Source organism: Bufo gargarizans, chromosome 1 (genome assembly GCF_014858855.1).
Source record: "Bufo gargarizans isolate SCDJY-AF-19 chromosome 1, ASM1485885v1, whole genome shotgun sequence".
Lineage (NCBI taxonomy): Eukaryota > Metazoa > Chordata > Amphibia > Anura > Bufonidae > Bufo > Bufo gargarizans.
Genome location: NC_058080.1, coordinates 195,520,202 through 195,542,414, shown reverse-complemented (window position 1 = coordinate 195,542,414; position 22,213 = coordinate 195,520,202). Strand labels below are relative to the sequence as shown.

General features: G+C 42.8%; 1 protein-coding gene across 2 annotated transcripts; it reads right to left on the bottom strand.

Annotated features, from left to right (window-relative positions):
• Positions 1-3,263: 3,263 nt before the first annotated feature.
• Positions 3,264-21,638, bottom strand: LOC122944472. 2 transcript variants are annotated; one of them, XM_044302916.1, is made up of 7 exons: positions 21,595-21,638; positions 16,096-16,316; positions 12,943-13,002; positions 12,710-12,847; positions 7,479-7,625; positions 6,769-6,829; positions 3,264-3,804 (listed from the first exon to the last, which is right to left on the bottom strand). In XM_044302916.1, exons 2-7 carry the CDS (start codon positions 16,258-16,260, stop codon positions 3,701-3,703), a joined length of 675 nt encoding a protein of 224 aa, XP_044158851.1. In that variant the 5' UTR covers positions 16,261-16,316; positions 21,595-21,638; the 3' UTR covers positions 3,264-3,700. The 2 variants fall into 2 exon arrangements, with proteins under 2 accessions (XP_044158851.1, XP_044158763.1); XM_044302828.1 differs by lacking the exon at positions 21,595-21,638 and adding an exon at positions 21,307-21,377.
• Between the last annotated feature and the right edge of the window lie 575 nt (positions 21,639-22,213).

The window sequence follows — 22,213 nt, the reverse complement described above, 5'->3', positions numbered from 1 at the left end:
CCACCTTCTTAGGCACCGTCTAAGAAAAAAGGAACATACCCAAATCTGAGGAACAGTCTAGATCCTCTAAGGACCGAGAATAGGACTCACAATACCGGTGGCAGGATCTCAACATCCACACTTTCAGACCTCCTCTCTTCGTCCATAGTGAGGGCAAAAAACCTGCACTGATACAAACAATGCCCAAGTTACATACTGCCACCAAGTATTCCTCTCACCTGAGAGATACACAGCTCCTGCAGACCCACCACGTCAAGATAGTACTGGAACCCTCTGGTCCACTTTCTGGCCTCTGAACTTCAGATACCGGCGTCCAGAACACCCCAGCTCCTCATACCTGCCTGGAGCCGGTTTAAAATTGCCGGGATGTCGAACTTCCGGTCACCTGCCCGGAAGCGCACGGCCGTGAAACGCATGGCACTTCCTGTTTCAGACGCCGCGTCTACATCCGGCGGCGTCCCGGCTAGTCTGCAGAACCACCGAGGCCTTCTGGCCCCCTTCCAGCCGCTGGTGCTGTCCTCCTCGCCTGAGGGACCGGCGCCTTCTGCCCTGTGATCCGGGATCTAGACACCGGAACTTCGCCCCCGACGCCTGTGGGGAATAATCGGACAGGTACCATACGCCGCCCCAACCCTCCGGCTTCTACCGGGACTTCCAGGTCAGGACGACACTGCAGGGTCCCGTACCAGGACAGGAAACCTCACTGAGGTGGGAGAGCGGCTCCACCTTTTTATGCTGCAGGTTTCCTGTCCTGGGGCGGAGCCATCTCTCTGAGGTGCTGTCGTGGGGGGAGGGGAAAAATTAGAATATCGTGCAAAAGTCCATTTATTTCAGTAATGCAAATTAAAAGGAATAATATTGATACAGCTTAAAACTAGAATTTTGTGAAAAGGTTCAATATTCTAGCCTCAAAGTGTCACACTCTAGTCAGCTAATTAATCCATACCCCCTGAGAAAAGGGTACCTCAAAATTGAGACTTTGGGGTTTCATAAACTGTAAGCCATAATCATCCAAATTATAACAAAGGCTTGAAATATCTCGCTTTGCATGTAATGAGTATCTCATATATTAGTTTAACCTTTTAAGTTGCATTACTGAAATAAATGACCTTTGCACGATATTCTAGTTTTTCGAGTTTCACCTGTAGATGCTGCTACTGGATTTAGGGAGTTAACTTTCTCACCTCACTGCTGAATTCACAGCTACACTGCTCACTACTGTTCTATTATGTCCTCCATGCATATTCTGAAAGTGTGCTACAGAGAGATGGGGAGTAGGATTTTATCTTTGTGTTCTGTGTATAGAGGCAGGGCCGTCTTTAACGCAGGGCCCAGTATCTCCTGGGGGGCCCAAGGCAGCTGCCGCTTGAGCCCCGCTGGCCAGTGGCGTAGCGTGTGGGGGGTGGGGGTGTTGCCCCGGGTGCAAAATTCCAGGGGGCGCTAGCAGGGCCGCACTGACAATTAGGCAAAGAGAGGCGATGGCCCCAGGCGGCGCAGCCCTGGTGACAAGTGGGGGGTGGCGGCAGGGCACGGAGATGAGCACTTCCATGGTGGAAGCACTCATCTCCATAGTCATCTGTATCGCCTTCCTCAGGACAGCGATACGGATAGATGTGCTGCCGGGACACAGGCCGGAAGAGGCCGCAAGTATAAGTGTTTATTTTTTTTTATATGGTACTACTTACTGGCACATGATTGGGGTGCATCTACTGAGGCCACAAAGAAGGGGTATTTTATATAGGGGAAGGGGGAGAGGAATACTATGGGGCTTCCACTGAGGGGTATTTTATATGGGGGGCTTTGTATAGGGGCATTTTATACTGGGGCACATTATGGTGGGTACTATGGGCGGCACTAAGGAGGGGTATTTTATACTTGCAAATTATGGGGGACACTGAGGGCATCTACTGGGGCACTATATATGGGGCATTTTACACTTGTACATTATGGGGGCACTAGGAAGAAGGGGAAAGGAGCACTATTGGGGCATTTACTGGGGGCACTATATAGGGGTATTTTATACTGCCACATTATGGGGGCATTAGCTCAACTGGAGCCATTAAAAGAGGGTATTTTATGCGATGGCACATTATAAGGAGAATTATTACTACTGGGGGCATTATGATGGGCTTTATTACTACTATGGGGAACATTACTACTAGTATGTGCACCATTGGAGCATTATTACTTCTGGGACACAGTGGGGACATGTTGGGGGCACTGTAGGAGCACTATTACTAGCTCTAGCAGAGAATTATTCCTATTGATGGGACTTTTGGGAGCACTATTACTGTGGGAGCACCTTGGCACTGTATCAGCTTACCACAATTATTTTTGGGGGACGTTATGTTTACACTATTAGCTGGGCGCAGTTATTTTAGGGCACTGTGTGCCAATAATTATTTAAGGGCACTATTATCAGGGGGTTTCTGATAATAGTTTCTGCAGTATAGTATTGGGGAGCACAGCGGCACAGTATTGGGGGTGGTAGGATGATTTATCCAGAAGATGGGAGGATGATGGAAAAGTAGTAAACTAAGATTTTGTTTGTCAAACTGCAGAGACGAGAAATGGCTGAAAATGGTGGTCCGGTCTGAAGGGAGAAGATGAGGAAAGAGAACATCTACATCAAATGAGACATCACTGGATGTAAGAGGTATGTGGCGCTGTATTACCCTGTATGTAGGGGTGGACGGAGGGGTTAGTAGTACAGTACTATCTGTAAAATACTATATATTTTTGTCAGAAGCTGGGCTTTAACTTTTAGAATAAAGATACAGCCATTTTATTTGATACTTGTGCCTATTCTTTTTTCTCTCTATATTAAAAAGGGACACTATAGTCACCAGAACCACAACAACTAAACGTAGTAGTTCTGGTGTCCATAGCACGTCGCGTGTGTGTGTGTGTGTGTGTGTGTGTGTGTGTGTGTGTGTGTGTGTGTGTGTGTGTGTGTGTCTCAACTCTTATAAATGGTTAGATATAGTGTTATTTCTCATGCACAGAACAGCTTAATCTAAAAAAAAAAAAAAAGTATGCTTTCTAAGTATTGTTTAGTTCCTGGTCTTGGATACATCATGTAAGGATTAACACTCCTATCCACTGGAAATAGAATCTTTTTAACAAACACAAAACAGATCCATCTACAGATTGTTATACAAATGCATTAAAATATTTTATTTGTTACATTTCTTTTAAAACTATATACACATAATAATGAGAGAAACAATTAAAATATTTTATTTTCTTAGAATAATAAAAAATAAGTGTAATATAAGTTATACGCTATTAGTAAATGGCACTTTCCAATGCGCGTTCTCTAAAAATGCAGCCTCCAAAGATCTTGTGAGTCCCTTCTGTACACACCACATACACTATGTGCTTTTTATGCTCCAGTGAGCAATGTTAAACGCCAGGACAACCCCTTTAAAGTCGTTAATAGGAATAGCTTATGTGTGATGGTCATTAAAAATGCTGAAAGGAGGGACACCATCATAAAATATTCAGTGATGCATGGAATATAAAGCTCAAACGTTTTTCTACTACAAACATGATTTAACCTTAGTGCAAATAGGGACAAACATATCAAAACAGACATTAAAAAAAAGTCACATAAAATTGTATATTCAAGTAGTCTATATGTTTTAGGACGGTGCATGCAACAGTCACCATCCTAAAATGCCTCAGATGAGATTCAAGGTCATGAAAGTCTGACATATGGAGGAGGTCGAGAAAAGTCTTCTTCCATTTCCAGACAAGATTCTGTGAATTGTACGGGAGAATTGAAAAGCCTGTCATCACCTCCTAAATGGGAGACAGAATGAACACAATTACTTTACTGATCACAACACTGCACATACATTTATATTCCTGCTAAAAAGAAGCCCAAGCATAGCACATTTAGCATGGCCATAGACACAGACAATTTGAATGACTACCGCATATAAGATGATGATTATGATGAGGAGTGCTTTTATGGAAAAAAATAACATTGATATATTGTTAGACTGGTGGTCCATGTCTGCAACTGTCTTGAATTCCTAGGCGTTGCGCCACAAATCCTGTGTGTATTGGGATTCATGCTAAGTGAACTTCCTTAAAGGGTTTCTACCACTTCAGTTTCACATATTTAGCTGTCAGACACTAGCGATCCGCTAGTGTCTGCTCTGCCCAACCATCCTAATATAATTGCTTTCACTGCGCATGCGCAGAATACATACGCTCACAAGGAGGATCGCATTCAGGAGGAGATGGGCGGGCTGGAGGGACGCGCTGGGCGGCGGCAGTTTCTGAAGGTAGACGGAGCCTCTAGGTGCTAATGACGCCCCCATAGCACCTAGAGGCTCATTAGCATATTAATAAAAGTTCTTTTTTTTAGCAAAACGGCTGCCCCAAAAGCAATTATATTAGGATGGTTGGGCAGAGCAGACACTAGCGGATCGCTAGTGTCTGACAGCTAAATATGTGAAACCGAAGTGGTAGAAACCCTTTAAAGCGCACCTAGAGTGAATCCTCCCTCTTGCCCTCCTATTTAGCTGGCCTGAGCTTTAGGTATTCAAGTGTCTAGTAACCAGTGAACGTGTGATCTCGTCTGAATACCCGTGTACCGTACCTAGCATCATCACTTATACTGCTCCGTGTCGCTTATCCTGACCTTGGAATTGCTCTCTGGAATACGCATGTACTCTGCCTGTCCTGACCTTAGCCAGTATTCAGACTACACCTTTTGCCCGATTCCTTGGTGCTTTGCACCAGTGTCTCTGACCCCTGTGGGTCAGCAAACTACACCAGGAGGTTGAGGCCTATATGGTTCCCTGCAGCTTAGTCCAGATCCATGTACAGAGGTTAAATGGTGAATACCAGCGAACCACCATGACAACACCCTTAGGTTTAGCCCAAAGTCAAAACTGAATAGTTGGCACAGTGGGTCCACACCCGCTGTATCCATTACATATATCCTGATGATTTCGAGACGTTTCACACGAGCGAGTCTATTGTGGGAATCGCCCTCCGTGTGAGCGTGATACTCTGTTCTGGGCTTGAAGGAGTGCATGTTATCATGATGTATAATGCTATGTGCCTCTGCTTGACCTGCTTTCTACAGGATCATACAGACATAAGGCTGTAGCAATAAGGTCAAGCAGAAGCACATACCATTATAAATTATGATAACATGCACTCCTGCAAGTCCAGAACGGAGGATCAGGTTCACACATGGCAAGCGAGCCCCACACTCATGGACTCGCGCGTGTGAAACAGTCCTTAAACATGTGTAGGCCCTCACAACAAGAATCTGCTGGCTACTACTTTTAAGGAGCAATGCCATTTATCAGTTCCAGTTTTTGCTTCAATATATTTACTCTCTTATATAGCGCTGAAATATTTTGCAGTGCTATACAGACATTATCATTCTCTGTCCCTAGTGGGGCTCACAATCTAAAGTTGCGTCAATGCAGAATGCATAGTTCATGTATACCTTTTCCAATACCAAAGCAATACTGGAAAGTTCATCAGATCAGAGAGTGGCATAGTATATACTGTATTTTTTCACCCTATAAGATGCACCTAGGTTTTACAGGAGTACAATAAGAAAAAATAAGAAAAAATTCATTAGACCTCAGATCAGGCCAACAATCTGACCCCCAATGTTAATCGCACCTCAGCTCACAGCCCCAATGCATCTTATGGGGTGAAAAATATGGTAATGATAATTTATAGCACTAGATTGGATATCCTATGGTAATGGCTTCTGGAATCTGATGTAGAGGGCCATGAGTATTGTATAAGAAGTAAAGATTCCCGAAATCTCAATGTAATATTAAGCTTCTAAGGATCCCTATTAAGGCCACAGCTTGAGTGCGAGATTCAGTTTTGGGCTCCACAAGGATCTAAGGCAGGCATGCTCAACCTGCGGCCCTCCAGCGGTTGCAAAACTACAACTCCCATCATTCCCGGACAGCCTACAGAAGGGCATGGTGGGAGTTGTAGTTTTACAACAGCTGGAGGGCCGCAGGTTGAGCATCCCTGATCTAAGAGATTTGGAGAGGTTTCAGTGGCTTGCAACTGGATCATCAAATGGAATGGAAGGGCTCTTGGGAGAGAAAAAAAAAAAAAAAAATCAGGCTTGTTCAGCTCGGGAAAAAGACTCTTTAGATATGATCTCATTTACATGTACAAATACCTGTGTGGTCAATACAAAGAACAGACACATGGTTTATTCATTCCAAGGACCAGGGGGTGTTCTTTGTGTGTGAAGGAAAGGCGATTTAGACATCAATACATGAAATAATTATTTACAGCAAGAGTAGTCAAACTTTGGAATGCCCTACCTCAATGTAATGGCAGAAGAAGAAAAAAAAAAAAAGGGGCTAGAGCTAATATCAAATGGCAGGCAGTTATAACTACTCTAACAATTAATGCTGTATAATCTGAGTAAGGCCTCATGCACACGACCGGTGTGTTTTGCGGGTCCAACTGCCTATTGTACGCAGAACGGACAAGAATAGGACAGGTTATATTATTTTGGCGGACCACGGAACGAAGCAATGGATGCGGACAGCACACAGAGTGCTGTCCGCATATTTTGCGGCCCCACTTAAGTGAATGGGTCCGCATCCAAGCCACAAAAAATGCGGCTCGAATGCCAACCAAAACGGTTGTGTGCATGAGGCCAAAGACTGAACTTCATGAATCAGTGTCCTATGTGACAGCTTTATTCAGATATTATGTGCACATGGTTAATAGGTAATACAAATCTAATTTCCTCACCACGGAAAGTGCACACCAGTTCTACAGTCTGAGGCTGGTCACGGTCAGGGTGGAGCCATTCCTAAGTATAATAAAAATAAAAAAATAAAAAACACGTAAGGAGGAAGAAAAAAAAGTTTGCACATATGAATATATAGTCTGGCAGCTGAGAAATGGGAAGATAACAGTCATACAGCAAGTATTTCAGAAGAAGGCAAGTACATGGTACATGTAGGTAAGTAGTAACTAGATACATGCTTTAAGGTTTATTCATACTAGGGGAGATTACTGCTGTCTTAGACCAGGCAGACAGAAGATGCACCACGTTGCACAGAGGTGCACTCTGTGATAGGCACTTTTCTCATACTTCTACTACCTCTTGATTGGCATACCTTAGACCAGGCATGCTCAACCTGCAGCCCTCCAGCTGTTGTAAAACTACAACTCCCACAATGCCCTGCGGTAGGCTGTTCGGGCAGGTTAGGAGTTGTAGTTTTGCAACAGATGGAGGGCTGCAGGTTGAGCATTAAACACAAAAATGAACAAAAACAAAACCCACTTCAATAAGTAAATCTCCCTCTGTGAATTTAATTTGCCAAAGACCAAACACTGGCTGGCAAAGTTTGATTGAACTCCACTGTCAACAAGCTGAAATTTTAGCAATGTGACCTCTGTCTTGAATATCCAATTCCAGAACACCTATTCCCTATTAAACTCCTATCTGCACTTACCATTCCAGTGATGTTGTCATAGCACATACATTGCGGTAAACTTCTGCACCCCATAAATGCAATGCACAGGACCACACAAAAACTCACTAGTGATGCCAAGAGCATAGCTATATTTGCTCCTTGAACAAGACGACCAAGTATGAACATCTAGGAAAAACAAGTGAAATACAAGACATAAAAATGAATCTACTGAGATACTAAATCTGTGTGTCAACATATGCAGTACTTTATTATAGGTCACACTTTATAATGGAATAACATTCAGTTCCATTATGTCATACTAAGGTTAGATATGGTATGCACAATCTTACATGGCATTACAATGACCTAACTTCGTTGGACTTTGCCAAATCTTGTTAAACATAGAAAAAAAGTGTACGTTCATTTGAAAAATATGTTGTAGCCTTAGCATAGCTCATTAAAAGGGGTTTTCCCAATCCCAACACACAAGGCCACAGTCAAGATTTTTATGAACAAATGGTAAAGCCATGAAGACTGATAAAGATAGCTCAATATGCTGATATGAACCGATTAGCAGCATTTAGTGCGGTAATTCCATTCACAGTCATCTGCCCAAGCATTACCAACCAAAGTTTCTGGACAGTTGATAACCCTGCCCAAGAGTGAAGGAGAGTACAATGCATGGCAATTTTCAGAACTTCCATAGCGAAGAATGCAGGATGGCTGCAGCTATTGACTATTGTTGTAATCAAGTATTCTATTGATTAATCCAACGGCGGTTAATTGAGTACTCTAATAAAATTAAAAGAACGTTTTTCTTTATAAAAACAAAACAACCTCATCAGCCCCCTGTGCCACAATCATCTTCTCTGAGTGCCGCACTGTTGTCCTGACGACACACAGCATCTGGTGATAGTGCGCGCTTAAGCGCGCACTATGTCCTGACGATGTGTCAGGATACAGTGCAGCGGATGACCACGAAGCGGTAAGTAATAGCAAGCGCTTCACTCCTGCTCTGTGGTCACATGACACAAACGAATCCTCGATACAAAAAATTTGCATCACGGATTTTTTTTTGTGTCAAATTACTCGATTCAAATTGAATAATCGTTTCAGCCCTAGTGGCTGAACATGCTTGGCTGTTCTCCCTTTATTTCAGGAGCCCCATTCTGGAGCTAGACACAGGTCCCAGTGGTCGTACCCACACTTATCTGACATTTGTTGTATATATTAGCGATATACCACAAATGTTGAGATAGGCAACCCCTTCTACAGGGTTTGCTTAGTTTCAGTGACAGAGCAGGGCTTGCTTATGTTTTGTGTTCTAAAGATTTAAACTCTTAAAAAGTTTTTTTTTTTTGAATTTTTATATTGATAACAAATCCTCAGCTTGGTGGGTGTTCAGCACCCTGCACCCCCAAGGATCAGCTGTTATGAAAGCAGGTGCTGGAACTCCACAGCTCTGTCCATAGTGCTGCTCACACTGACACCAATGGGAGCAGTGCTGCGGTAACCAGCTCTGTCCACAACAAAATGGACAGAGCTGTGTAGTTCGATGCTGGCACTACTTCAGAACAGTTGATAGGTGGCAGTGCAAGGTGTCAGGCTCCAGCCGATCAGATATGGACAGCTTATCCTCAGGGTACGATACAACCGCATGGTCTGAACGTGGAGTTAGATTTGAAACCGTGCCTTATAGACTGAGTGGACCAGGTTAACTGCATTTATCTACTAAATTGGGGAGAACAGTGGATTACATCGAACTAGAGGTCTATTTTCTGTTTGGTGTTATGAATTGGTTGTCACTGTACGATTTGTGCTAAAAAAGAATTCTTATGGGTAGATCCCTGGTGTTTTGGAACTGAAGTAAGGTGGGAAATGGATCTGAGTTTGTTAGACAATAATGAAGAGCAATGGGTGGAGTAAGTTTGAAGATTTAAAGGGAACCTGTCACCGGGATTTTGGGTATAGAGCTGAGGACATGGGTTGCTAGATGGCCGCTAGCACATCCGCAATACCCAGTCCCCATAGCTCTGTGTGCTTTTATTGTGTAAAAAAACTGATTTGATACATATGCAAATGAACCCGAGATGAGTCCTGTATGTGAGATGAGTCAGGGACAGGACTCATCTCAGGTTAATTTGCATATGTATCAAATCGGTTTTTTTTTATACAATAAAAGCACACAGAGCTATGGGGACTGGGTATTGCGGATGTGCTAGTGGCCATCTAGAATACTCTATTGGTCTGCAGGACCAAAAAAATCCCTTTAGGGATCCCTATTTGGCAGTTAAAATCATAACTTTATTCATAATTTTATTACTAACACACATCTATTTGAGAACAAACAATGAACAATTAATTAAAACTCTCAGTGGTAAGGAGTTGTGAGACACTATTCAGTAAGTCTGGTTGCCTGATTTTGCAACCTTTTATAACAATGTATTTGTATCCGGCTCTATACAGTGAATACCTTTTAATATATAGTTGGAGGGCCGTTGATGTGTGAGACCTCCCCTTTATTGTGGACTCTTATGAAGTTCACAATGTAGGCTCAGCACGTGAAATGTACACTTGGTTTTATTTTATTTGAGTTCAATAATAGTCGTGCTGGGACTCATATATTGTTACCATTCCCCTGTTTAGACACTTTTGTAATGTCACACTATTACAATAATTCGGAGTGGCTACAATGTTGCCTCATTTTATTTCATAGAGGTCAGTGTAGGCACATCTCTCTGTACAAATACCGCTGAGCAATCGTGTGCCTGCAGTGACGCTGCTCGGCACTAGAGGTAGGTGTTTGGACAATCACATCAATCTCTATCTCCTTTCACCTCACTCTTATCCATATATTGTATGGCCAGTACTCCTCTCACTCACTCACACACTGCCTAAAAGTAGGTTCGCATCACAACACCCCTCCCGACATGTTTCGCCGCTGTTGCGGCTTAGTCAGGGGATGCGGGGTATACGTGTGCGCATCCCCCTGATACAATAAAAGCACACAGAGCTATGGGGACTGGGTATTGCGGATGTGCTAGTGGCCATCTAGCAACCCATGTCCTTAGCTCTAAACACAAAATCCCGGTGACAGGTTCCCTTTAAGGATTGTGGGAAGTTTGTAGGTTACGCCCCTGATGAAGCCATTTGGAGCGAAACCCGGGTCAGTCATGGATTGATGCCTATTTTACAATTGCGCATTTTATTGTGTTTAAATATGAGTATAATAAACCATTTTTATGAAATTTTAACTACAGATCTTTACTATGGGAGCAATATTGAATGGTTTGCAGGGAGTGTGATGAAAGAAAACCCTCAGGCCTCTTTCACACGGGTGTCATGTTTTTGGCCCGGATAAGATGCGGGTGCATTGCGGGAAAATGCGCGATTTTTCCACGCGATTGCAAAACATTGTAATGCGTTTTGCACGCGCGTGAGAAAAATCAGCATGTTTGGTACCCAAACCCAAACTTCTTCACAGAAGTTTGGGATTGGTGTTGTGTAGATTGCTATTTTCCCTTATAACGATGTTATAAGGGAAAATAATACATTCTTAATACAGAATGCATAGTACAATAGGGCTTGAGGGGTTAAAAAAATAAAATGTAATAAATTTAACTCACCTTAATCCACTTGTTCGCGCAGTCCGGCTTCTCTGTCTTCTTTGAGGAATAGGACCTTTGATGACGTCACTGCGCTCATCACATGGTCTTTTACCATGGTGATGGATCATGTGACGGACCATGTGATGAGCGTAGTGACGTCACCACAGGTCCTTTTCCTGTGCACAGCAAAGATGAAGACAGAAGAGAAGCCGGGCTGCGTGAACAAGTGGATTAAGGAGAGTTAAATTATTTTATTTTATTTTTTAAACCCCTCCAGCCCTATTGTACTCTGGTCCCGATCGTCTCCTAGCAACCGTGCTTGGAAAATTGCACCGCATCCGCACTTGCTTGCGATTTTCACTTCTATGGGGCCTGCGTTGCGTGGAAAACGCACAAAGAGGAGCATGCTGCGATTTTCACGCAACGCACAAGTGATGCATTAAAAAAAATCACTGCTCATCTGCACAGCCCCATAGAAATGAATGGGTCGGGATTCAGTGCGTTCAACTCACGCATTGCACCCGCGCGGAAATCTCGCTTGTGTGAAAGGGGCCTCACAGGAACTACTGATCGGCTTATCTTTGAGGCGCCTGTATTATCTACACGCTTGTTGTTTAAATAAGAAGTGGCACACAAAAGGTAACTGGTGTGTGCTTGCTGGAAGAAGGTGGAAGGCTCGATTGTACAACAACTTTATTGGTTTTGAACTTTGCGCGGTCCCCCGATACACGTACAATTAGTATTTTATAGCATAAATAGGCGGAGTCATCAATAGACGGCTCACTCCTTTTTATGATTATTGATATTAACACAAAATATTATTAATATTCCCTTTACAGAGCGCATACGGTCGTTTACATGGGCCCTAACGGTGTTTAAGGTAAAACTTTTTTTTTTTGTTGGCAGACAAGTTTCCCTTTTCACTTTGTGGGAAAAATATTGTAAAATTTTTGACATTTTCAGATGTGGAAACTCGAGTTATATTTGCTTTGAACTGCAGTGTATTGTGATTTTACCATTAATGTAATAGGAGTACTAATATAACAGACCAGTATCGGGGAGGTAAGGATTGGGGATGATTGGAGGCAGAGAGCCCTCCCTCTGTCTTACCAATCAGATGTCGCCAATTCCAAGAAACCCATTTACAACAGCGATGTGCTTAGCTATTTATGTCGGTCTTATAGACCTTCAATGGAGCTCAACTCAAACTTTTGTTGCGGTGGTCATGCAGAAAGGAGGAATGGACGACGTTCTAGTGATCAGTGGGTATCCCCGCATTCACAGTCAGCATTTGTGGATAAGTGATAAATATACTTCATGGGATACCACCTTGAACCAAGTAGGTTATTGGACGGTTAAAGCACTGAATAGCATATTGAAATGTATGCATAGAGGGGGCTGTCCCAACAGCACCTATGCATCTGCCAAATTCTTATATTTAAATTCTTCTTTTTAAGGCACCCCTGTCGTGATAGTGGCCCTATAACTACACTTTTATATCAAACATTATTTCAAAATCAAGAACATGTCTTAAAAATTCACTTTTTTTTTTTATACAAATTTTGTTGCAGCTACCAAAAGAGTATCTGGAAAAAAAAGATCATGCAAGATATTTGATTATAAATATATTCTAGCCAATGAAATATGTATAAGTATGCTTACTGTATGAATGACGTGAACATGTGTATGGGAGAACACCTCATCATCATCCTCTCCATAAGACAGAGTCAGGCATGCATAGACGATCATGATCACGGTGGTGAAACAAGAAAAAACTGCAGTGGCAATAAGTGCGTTCACCTATGGTCAAAAAAATCTCAGGTCAGTAAGTAATCAGCACAACAGATGGACCAAGCTATGCAAAGCACCACAACCAAGAGACAAAATGGTCTTACTAGAATAGGATTTTTCTTCTGGGATGAAAATAGAGCTAGCACCCCCGGAACAGCCATGATCTAGAAACAGAAGTGTTGGTTAGACATGCATATGTAAATGATTCAGAAAGTGCTGGTTTAAATTAAAGAACAGTTTGATTTAGGAAAGTGTGGTGTCTTCACAAGTTTTCTGAGACCTCTCAGTGCTTTTGACTAGGGCCTCATGCACACGGCCATTGCTCGGCCGTTTCGTGCATTGGGGACTGCAATTTTTGGTCCCCAATGCACGGGCAACATCCATGCGGCTGCCGCAGATAGATCCAGACCCATTCAACGTGAATGGGTCCATGATCCGTCCACACCACAAAAAATAAAATAAAAAAATTGAAGGCACGGAGAGAAACCACACGGAAGCACTACGTATTGCTTCCCTGGGGTTCCATGCCTCCGTTCCACACCGCACGGATTGCAGACCCATTCAAGTGAATGGGTCCGTATCTGTGATGCAGTGTGCACACGGCCAGTTCCCGTATATTGCGGACCCACTGGTTGCGGGCCGCAATACGGGCACGGCCGTGTGCATGAGGCCTAAAGGAGGGCTCATGGATGTGGCCCTTCCACATGCGCATACACATTTCACTTTAAGATAATACAGCTGAAGCACCAACACATACGCTATCTTGACATTCCTGTACCCTATTGGCCAATAATTAAAAGGGCATTTTCTCTACATTGTGAAACTGGCCACATGTTTTGATGTTTCTTCCTGTTGTCATTATAAAAAATTAAAAATATATAATATCTGTACAGAAATAAAATTACCAACATTGGCTACTGTACAAGTCCAATTTCATGTTTAATAATCAGCACATGCAATCGCTTGACAGTCACCAATCCCTCCACCCCTCTGTGTTTGTATGAAACCACTACCTTTCTTTGTGAGGCATCTTCTCACAGATGCCTTCAAATAAATAGGCCTATCTGGTGACAGATGCCCTGTAAAAGCTGTATTTTGTTTGAATGATTCATTTTTATTAGACTCCTGGTCCATGCTTCAAAAAGGATTGCAACTCATTCCAGGCTCAAACTTTCCTTGCAACATACAACAAGCAATGGAACTATCTAAAACTCAAATCAACATTTTTTAAACTAATTTTTCATAGTCTTCTATCAACCTTAAAGGACTTGTATCACTTTAGCAAATGTCATTCATCATTTACAGAAAGTTAATAAAAGGCACTTACTAATGTATTGTGATTGTCCATATTGCCTCCTTTGCTGGCTGGATTCATTTTTCCCCTTACATTATACACTGCTCATATCCATGCTTACGACCACCCTGCAATCCAGCAACAATGGCCATGATTGCACAGTATGGCGGGGAAGGTGGGTGAAATCTCTGCCCTTTCTGTTGGTCAGGACCGTGGGGGCACAAATGTGCAGCAGGTCCTATCCCAGCCATCTCGTATCTGCGCAGCAGCGGTGGTCATAACCCCTGCATACTAGCAATGTAGAATGACTCAAGCCAGCAAAGAAGGCAATATGTACTATCACTATAGTACCTTATGTTAACATTCTCTACATCAGGGATGCCCAACCTGTGGCCCTCCAACTGTTGCAAAACTACAACACCCAGCATGCCTGGACCTCCTACAGCTATTAGGGCATGCTGGGAGTTGTAGTTTTGCTACAACTGGACGGCCGAAGGTGGAGCATTCCTGCTCTACATAAATGCCTTTTGCTGAAGCGAGACAACCCCTTTAAGGCTATGTTCAAAGAGTTTCACATACATATTAGAAAAAAAACTGTTGTGCAGTTGTTGGGCAAAGTGTGGCTGACCATTGAATTTCTGCTGCAGATCTGTTATTTGAATGCGGTGAATCCAACTGCAGATTATCCCCATTGAATAGGGTTAATCCGCATGCAGACACTCACCGCAGTTTCAATGCCAAGATCTGACATGTCCATTGACACAGATTTCAAATCCACCTGGCCACAAAATCAGTAGCTAAATGAATGCAGAATTCCTGATGGTCCTATAAGTGATGACAGCTATCTGTGTATACAGTCATAGAGGGAAGGATGTCATCACTGATAGGACCGTCTCCTTGTCTACAAAGCCCAGAATGAGCAGGAATTTAAATGAATGTATTAGAGGTTTTATTGAATCTTTTCCAATAAAACTATACATCACTTTGCTCAGCTCCTCCTGCTCTATAATATCCCGTCTTCAGCTCAGACACCATGTTCAACGTGACAGGTCCCCTTTAAGCCATGCAAAATGACCCAAGATTACTTTGTGGTTCTACTTGAGTTGCTGAACACTTCTGCATTGCTTTTCTGAGCCTTGTCACTTATTTTAAATAAATACAGTACTGCACAAATGTTTTAGGCAGGTGGGGGGGGAAATGAAGCAAAGTAAAAATGCTTTCAAAGTTAGAAGTGTTTATGGTTTATTTTTTATCAGTTAACACAAAGCAAAAGTGAATAATGAAAACAGAAATCCAAATCAAAAAGCAATATTTTGCCTGTTTAAGTACACTTAAACAGTTTTATAAGGAGCTCTACAGGGAGGTTGTTCCATATATCTTGGAGGACTAACCAAAGATCTTCTGTGGATGTAGGCTTGCTCAAATCCTTCTGTCTCTTCATGTAATCCCAGACTGACTCAATGTTAAGAAGAACAAGGAGTCCTGGAAAAGATGATATAACCCCACAGAGTCCTGATCTCAACATCGCGTCAGTCTGGAATTACATGAAAGATTACAAGAAGAATCTGAGCAAGCCTACATCCACAGAATATCTGTGGATAGTTCTCCAAGATTTCTTCTGTGAAAGCATTCTTACTTTGCAGCATTTTTCCCAAATCTGCCAAACTTTTGCACAGTACTGTAGTTATTATATAATGATTTGCTGGTGATTTAAAAGAAAAAGGTTTGCTACAGTTAATAGACCCCTGTCTACAAAGAGGAGACTCAGAAGGTCCTACTGTGCCTGAGCAGCACTGCAGCCATTTCTAGTAACAGCAGACGACACATGGACACTAAAGAAGCCAGAAAGACATTGGACAAACCAGACAGACAACCTGGTTATTAAATAACTGAAGGATTGGTGGACAAAAAAAAATAAAAAATAAAATGGATGGCAACCACTTTGGAAATAAAAGTGCATTACCATGCCAGCCCACAGAGGCGCTCTAGTCTTGCCCAATGTAGATTCTTTACGAAAAGCTCCATCCATGAAGCCACACACCACAGATATACCAGCACATGCAATTTGAAGGATTCCAAGCACCACCATGCTCCTTTGGTTAAATATAAAATAACGATAGCGATCCATGACAAGGGTGATCTCAAAACGATGTTCTTATGGAGACCAGATGGTTCTTGCTTCCTCTAAAAACAGAGAGAGAGAGAGAGAGAGATAATTAAATCACATATCCTATATCTGATAAACAGCTATCCCAAATAATTTACCCATAAGTTATCCTATCCAATGCATAGTCGGAACGCGTACAAGTCAGGACACATTTCCATCCTCCAATACCTTACTGCTTCACATGACTGTGCTTGGTCCGGGAAACCTGGCCCATGTGTTGGTTGCATGTCCTGCCCTGGCCGTGGCTCCCATGACCCAAACTGACAGCATCATAGTGTTTTATGGTGTAGTCAGTTCCTATCTGATTGTGGATGTAATATACTGTACTCAATCATATGAACAGTACAATACCCCAACAATCAGATAGGAACTTAATGCATCATAAAACACTATGACTGTCAGTTCGGGAGATGCAGCCGACACACGGACCGCGTATCCCAGACTGAGCACAGCTGTGTGAACCAGACCTTATATGGGGTCCTGAATGTGAATATCTCAGAGGTCCACCCACACTTAGAAGCATAACATTAGAAAATAAAATTTTTACTGCATATATTCTGTGGGTGTGATAAACAGTTGATACATTATAGAACGCACAAAAACCAGTGCCTCATAACATTAGCAGCCATAATGCTTTATTCACACATATGGTATTCTGTCAGTAATTTTCAGCCAAAACCAGTAGTGGGTCTAAAATATATAACATGGACAAATCTGATTTTCAGAGACAGTCCCGGCAAATTTACGCTGTCTCAGGTCGAAAGTGGGTGGGACTAACACAAACCCTGGCCATAAGTGGGTGTTTCTGGGCCAGTTCAGGGCATTCCCAGGGGTGGGTCTTATATGCCCCAATTTTACCAACTGAAACATTAGTAAGTACGCAATTTATACAGTGTAGGTTTCACTCCTGGTTTTGGCTCACAATCACTGATGCGAAACATTTACTGTGTGAATAAGGCCTAACACATCAAGCCACAGTGCTTCATCAAAGTGCCCATGCCAGCCACTGAACATTTCATTATTAAGGCCAGCCTTGCTGCCTGAGCTTACCCCATCAGGAGGAGTCTGGAGTTACTGGCATGGATCTGTCCCGTGCACCGCATGGAGGGCTACAAAGGTCCTGGCAGGGCAGACACTGCACACATTTACTCGGCTGTGTGCACCAGCGGGTGTTATTTGCACACAGTCACACTTTACAGAAATGTAAGATGTAACAGTTCAGTCAGCAGATAAGACACAGATTATGCACATAGAGCACAGTACCTGCCGCATCCTCTGTACTGCCAGGACCTGTCGACTAGTAATGGAGCGCAGAGGCTCCAGCTTCTAATGTCGACACTTGGACTATTAGGCTAGGGCTACATGACGACGTTTGTCGCTCGACAATTTTTATAATGATAGTCTATGGTGTCGCACTGCAACTGTGTCACAACAGTCACAAAACAAAAAAAACAATAGACTATCATTATAAAAATTGTTGTGCGACATCAATGTCGCGCGACACATGTTGCAGTGTAGTCCTAGCCTTAAGGCTCTTTTACACGAGCGGAAGCCGTGTGGGTAATCTGCTGCGTGAAAGAGAGCCAAGCCCCGTTCCGGACAGCAGAGACACAGAGCATCAACATGATTGGTAATGCTCCATGCCCCTCTGATCTTTTTACTACAAAATCACAGCGAGATAAAATGGTCACTGTTATTTTGTAGTAAAAAGGTCACAGAGCATTATCAATCATTTTAATGCTCAGTGTCTCTGCTGTCCAGAATGGGGCTTGGCTCTTTCACGCAGTGGATTCCACGCACGGGATCTGCTGTAAAAGAACCCTTAGGGCTGTATTACACCTGCAGATAGAAGGCTAGACCATCACTAACAAGCATTCGTACGAACACTCGTTAGTGATGATCTGCCGGTATAATACTGCCACCGATCACCCGCTGAACAAGAAAACGCTCATTCGTTGGGCAGTCACAATTTCTAAGCAGGCAAATAAAATAATCAATCATTGTTTGCCGGCTGTATGTGGATAACGATCACTCCTTCCCGTACTGTGGAGATCTTTACACGCAATAGCAGGGCTCTCCCTCATTGACGAGCAGGCGATTGCCAGGAAGGAACACTTCCCTCCTGACAAACAAAATGCTGATTTGCAGGTCTAATACAGGCCATAGATGCACCAGAAGATCAAGGGAAAAAAGTGCATCTAAGACCTCATGCACACAACCGTTTTTCGGCCTCACTTCAATGGGGCCGCAAAAGAGGCGGACAGCACTCCGTGTGCTGTTCACATCCGCTGCTCCGTTCCAAGGCCCTGCAAACAAATAAATAAAATATAGCATGTCCTATGCTTGTCCGTTTTACGGACAAGAATAGGCATGTCTACAATGGGCCGCCCGTTCTGCAAATTGCGGAAGGCACGCGGGCGGCTTCCGTTTTTTGGGGATCCGCGGATTGCGGTCCACAAAAAACAGCATGGTCGTGTGCATGAGGCCTAATAGTCAGAAAAATGTGGTACTTTATAAAGATAAGGAGACAACGTGGTTCGATTTTCCATGTTATCTTCTTTATGTGGCACTGCAAACCCAATATTTTCGTTGGTGTTTCTTTTTCTGTCAGCTTAAATAAATATTAAGAAAAAACATAACTTTACAGGGGTGTGCAGCGCTTGCCCGGTAAGGTAAAAAAATAAATAAAAATTCCTTCTAATGCAAATCTTGTAAGACTCGCAACTGTGGGCAAGGTGAGAATAAAAATTAAAAATGTAGAAAATAACTGGAAAATCCCATTAAATAATTTCTCATTACAAATTTTCAATTTTTGACACGGATAGTATATCTTACAGATACAGTTCTCCTGTCCTTTGTAGCTGCTCTACACTCCTGCGAAGACAGGCGTATCCTGGTGCACAGAAAGGAAGATTCTACAAGCACATACATAACTATCTGCCCACACTTCTGTTACCCTACTTTCTATTCCACCCTTTTACTGGAATAAGGGTGTGATACGCAATGCACAGGACTTAAATAGGAACATATTCTATTTTCTAGCGGTGCGGAGGCATGGACCAAAATCCCACAGAAGCAATTCGTAGTGCTTTCGATCTGTGCCTCTGCAGTCCGCACCACTTCGTATTTAGTGGACCTATTCAAGTCAACGGGTCCGCATCTGCAGTGTGGCCTGCACACGACCGATACCTGTATATTGCGGACCTGCAATACGAGCACGGACGGCCTACGCTCCTCTACATGAGCCCTAGGAAGGAGAAATTTTTTGGAACTTTAAAAAAGTTTCAGTTGAAAAATCTCCCTTTTTCATGGCCGATAACTCCCTCCTACACACGCATGTTCGGCTGGGACAAACATGTATTTAATAGAAAGAGACACCTCTGGAGGTAGCTCATCTCCTGGGGGAGTAAAAGGATCGGGCTAAAATGTTAATTTTATCCAATCTTTCTCTACACCCAACTTCACCTGTCAGGGAGCTCCTCATATACATTAAGCTGTCATCCAAACCCGCTGTTCTAAGATGACAGCATCTTGGATAGGTTCACAAAGGTCCTGGTTCATTATTACTTAATCAGTCAAAGATGTTTTTTTGGGGGAGTGTTTAATACTAATGACCTATCATAAGGATGTTTTGCTTAAAAAAAATGATTATACTGTACAGAGATTCGTCTCTGCAAGTTATTTGGGAAGTCGCGCGAGACTTCGCTATTTGATTATTACAGAGAAAAAATCTTGGAACCGAACTCTGCTTCGGTTCCAAGATACCACTCGGAACTAAAGATGAGCAAATTTCATATTTTGAAATTCGTTTGGTGGTAAAAGCAGAATTGCGCTATGGATTCCGTTTCCACGGACCATAACGCAATTCTATGACGGAATGCATAACGAAATGCCTTTAGAGGCATTCCGTTATTCATTCCGTGATAATAGAAGTCTATGGGCTGCAAAACCGATCCGAGGACTCCCCTGCATAAAGGAAACGATACGGATCAGTTATGCAGGCCATAGACTTCTTTTATGACGGAATGCCTCTAAAGGCTTTCCGTTATGCGTTCCGTCATAGAATTGTGTTATGGTCTTTTACCACCAAACGAAGCACAAACGAATGTCATAACATGAAATTTGCTCATCTCTACTCTGAACCAAAGTTCGCTTCCAAGTTTTGAAGTAGTTTTTCACTATAATAGTCAATTACAGAAGTTATTCAATAAAGTCTTGTGCGACTCTATGAATATCTTACTTCGGCTCATTGGAGCCCATACATTCTAATAAGGTACAGAGACAAATCTCCATACAGTATTATAAAAATAAAAAAAATTTGTGATGCAGCATCCGAAGCTTGTTTCGCTGATCTCTAATTGTGACCGATGAATGTGACATCATTGGCCTGCGAAGCGTTCTATAGCAATCTCGACATCCGAGAAGTTAGAAGTAGGGAGGAACTCCTTCTGTCCTCCAATCAGCACCCTGTCAATGAAATTATAAGGTGCTGAGTAATTGTCATGGCAGCAGGGGGCTTCTGAAGGCCACCAGGACTGCTATGTTACTGCCTCTGGGAGAATATACAGAAGTACTGCAGTGATCAAATGAGTGAAGGTTCAAGTCCCTCAAGGGGACTAAAGGACTACTCACCTCACCTGACGGGCATTAAAATATGATCAAATCCTGATCCGTATAAACTATAGCTCGTCCTGCACACAAAAAAAAAAAAAAAAAAAAAAAACAACACACAACCACACTGCTCCACTGGCAGAATTTTTTTTTTTTTAAATACACACACACACACACACACACACACACACACACACACACACACACATTTATTGTGTCGGAACATAGGGCCATAATCATACTGACCTAAGGAATAAAGTTAAGATTTTTACCACCAGTGAAAACTATAAAAATCTGTGTTGTTACTGCATTAGATAAAACCACACATCAAAGATTTGTTACAGAAATTACTGAAACTGAAAAAAAAATATATATATACTAATCCCCTGTACATACTCAGTGTGCATGTGTCCCACATCTCCAGCTTCCCATAGACCTCCAGTATAAGACCCCGGTTCTATGCACTGCACTCTGACCACAGCCATGCCCAGCATTGCCAAGCAGGAAGTAAGGACGGGGGCGGCATGCAGACACAAAGCAATCACATCCCAGGCAGCGGTGATGGACGCAGCCGCACGCGGAGGGGACTGCTCCACACAAACTACTGTCCTGAGAACACAGCCGCCATCTCTTTCTGGTCTCACTTACCGCGTCCTATGCACAATTGCCACAAACCTCTCTCACCTGTTAAACAAATGCTAGGAAACACCCCCCCGGGCAGGTGAATGGAACCTCCCCTGTCCATACCTGTCTCCTACTAGGGGCACCTCCCACTGTGTGTACAGGTGTGCACAGTCCAGCGCCAGCGTTCTCTTCTTTCCAAGGGAAATTTGCGTGACGTGAAACGAAGGTTTTAGGTGCTGACTGGAAATATAGAGACTTCCCTAGGAGATAATAGGAGTAGTACGCCTGTGGAGACCGACATCTCAGGGAGATTTGCCACAGCACAAGTGTCAGTTTCTGCCGTAATTGTAACAAAAAAAGCTGACATTTTTATCCAATGTCATAATTATTTTTTTCGGTATTCCAGCAAGGGAGATGTGACATTCTCCCAATTCTCTGTGTAGATAAGTGACAACTGCCATTATTAGTAGTGAGCTCCATCCTGACAGGAGTGCCTTATGTTGGGGTGCACATTTCTGGTTCCACTCCTTTCAGTCTTCAAATGTGTAAACCAATATTCAATACAAAGTTTATGTTTAATTGCTGAACTAATTTATTTTCTAATAATCAAGTATTTTACACAAAAGAGGGAATTCATTTGCATTAACCCGGAGGTTTTTTTCATGTTTGCATTTTTAGT

Bases quoted from the DNA above. Each gene is read 5' to 3' on its own strand.
- LOC122944472 (XM_044302916.1), bottom strand. From the start codon at position 16,260: ATGGATCGCTATCGTTATTTTATATTTAACCAAAGGAGCATGGTGGTG. The intron at 12,848-12,942 runs GTAAGACCATTT...TTTTGACCATAG, and splicing joins AGAAGAAAAATCCTATTCTA to GTGAACGCACTTATTGCCAC. The intron at 6,830-7,478 runs GTAAGTGCAGAT...TATTATACTTAG, and splicing joins ATGACAACATCACTGGAATG to GAATGGCTCCACCCTGACCG.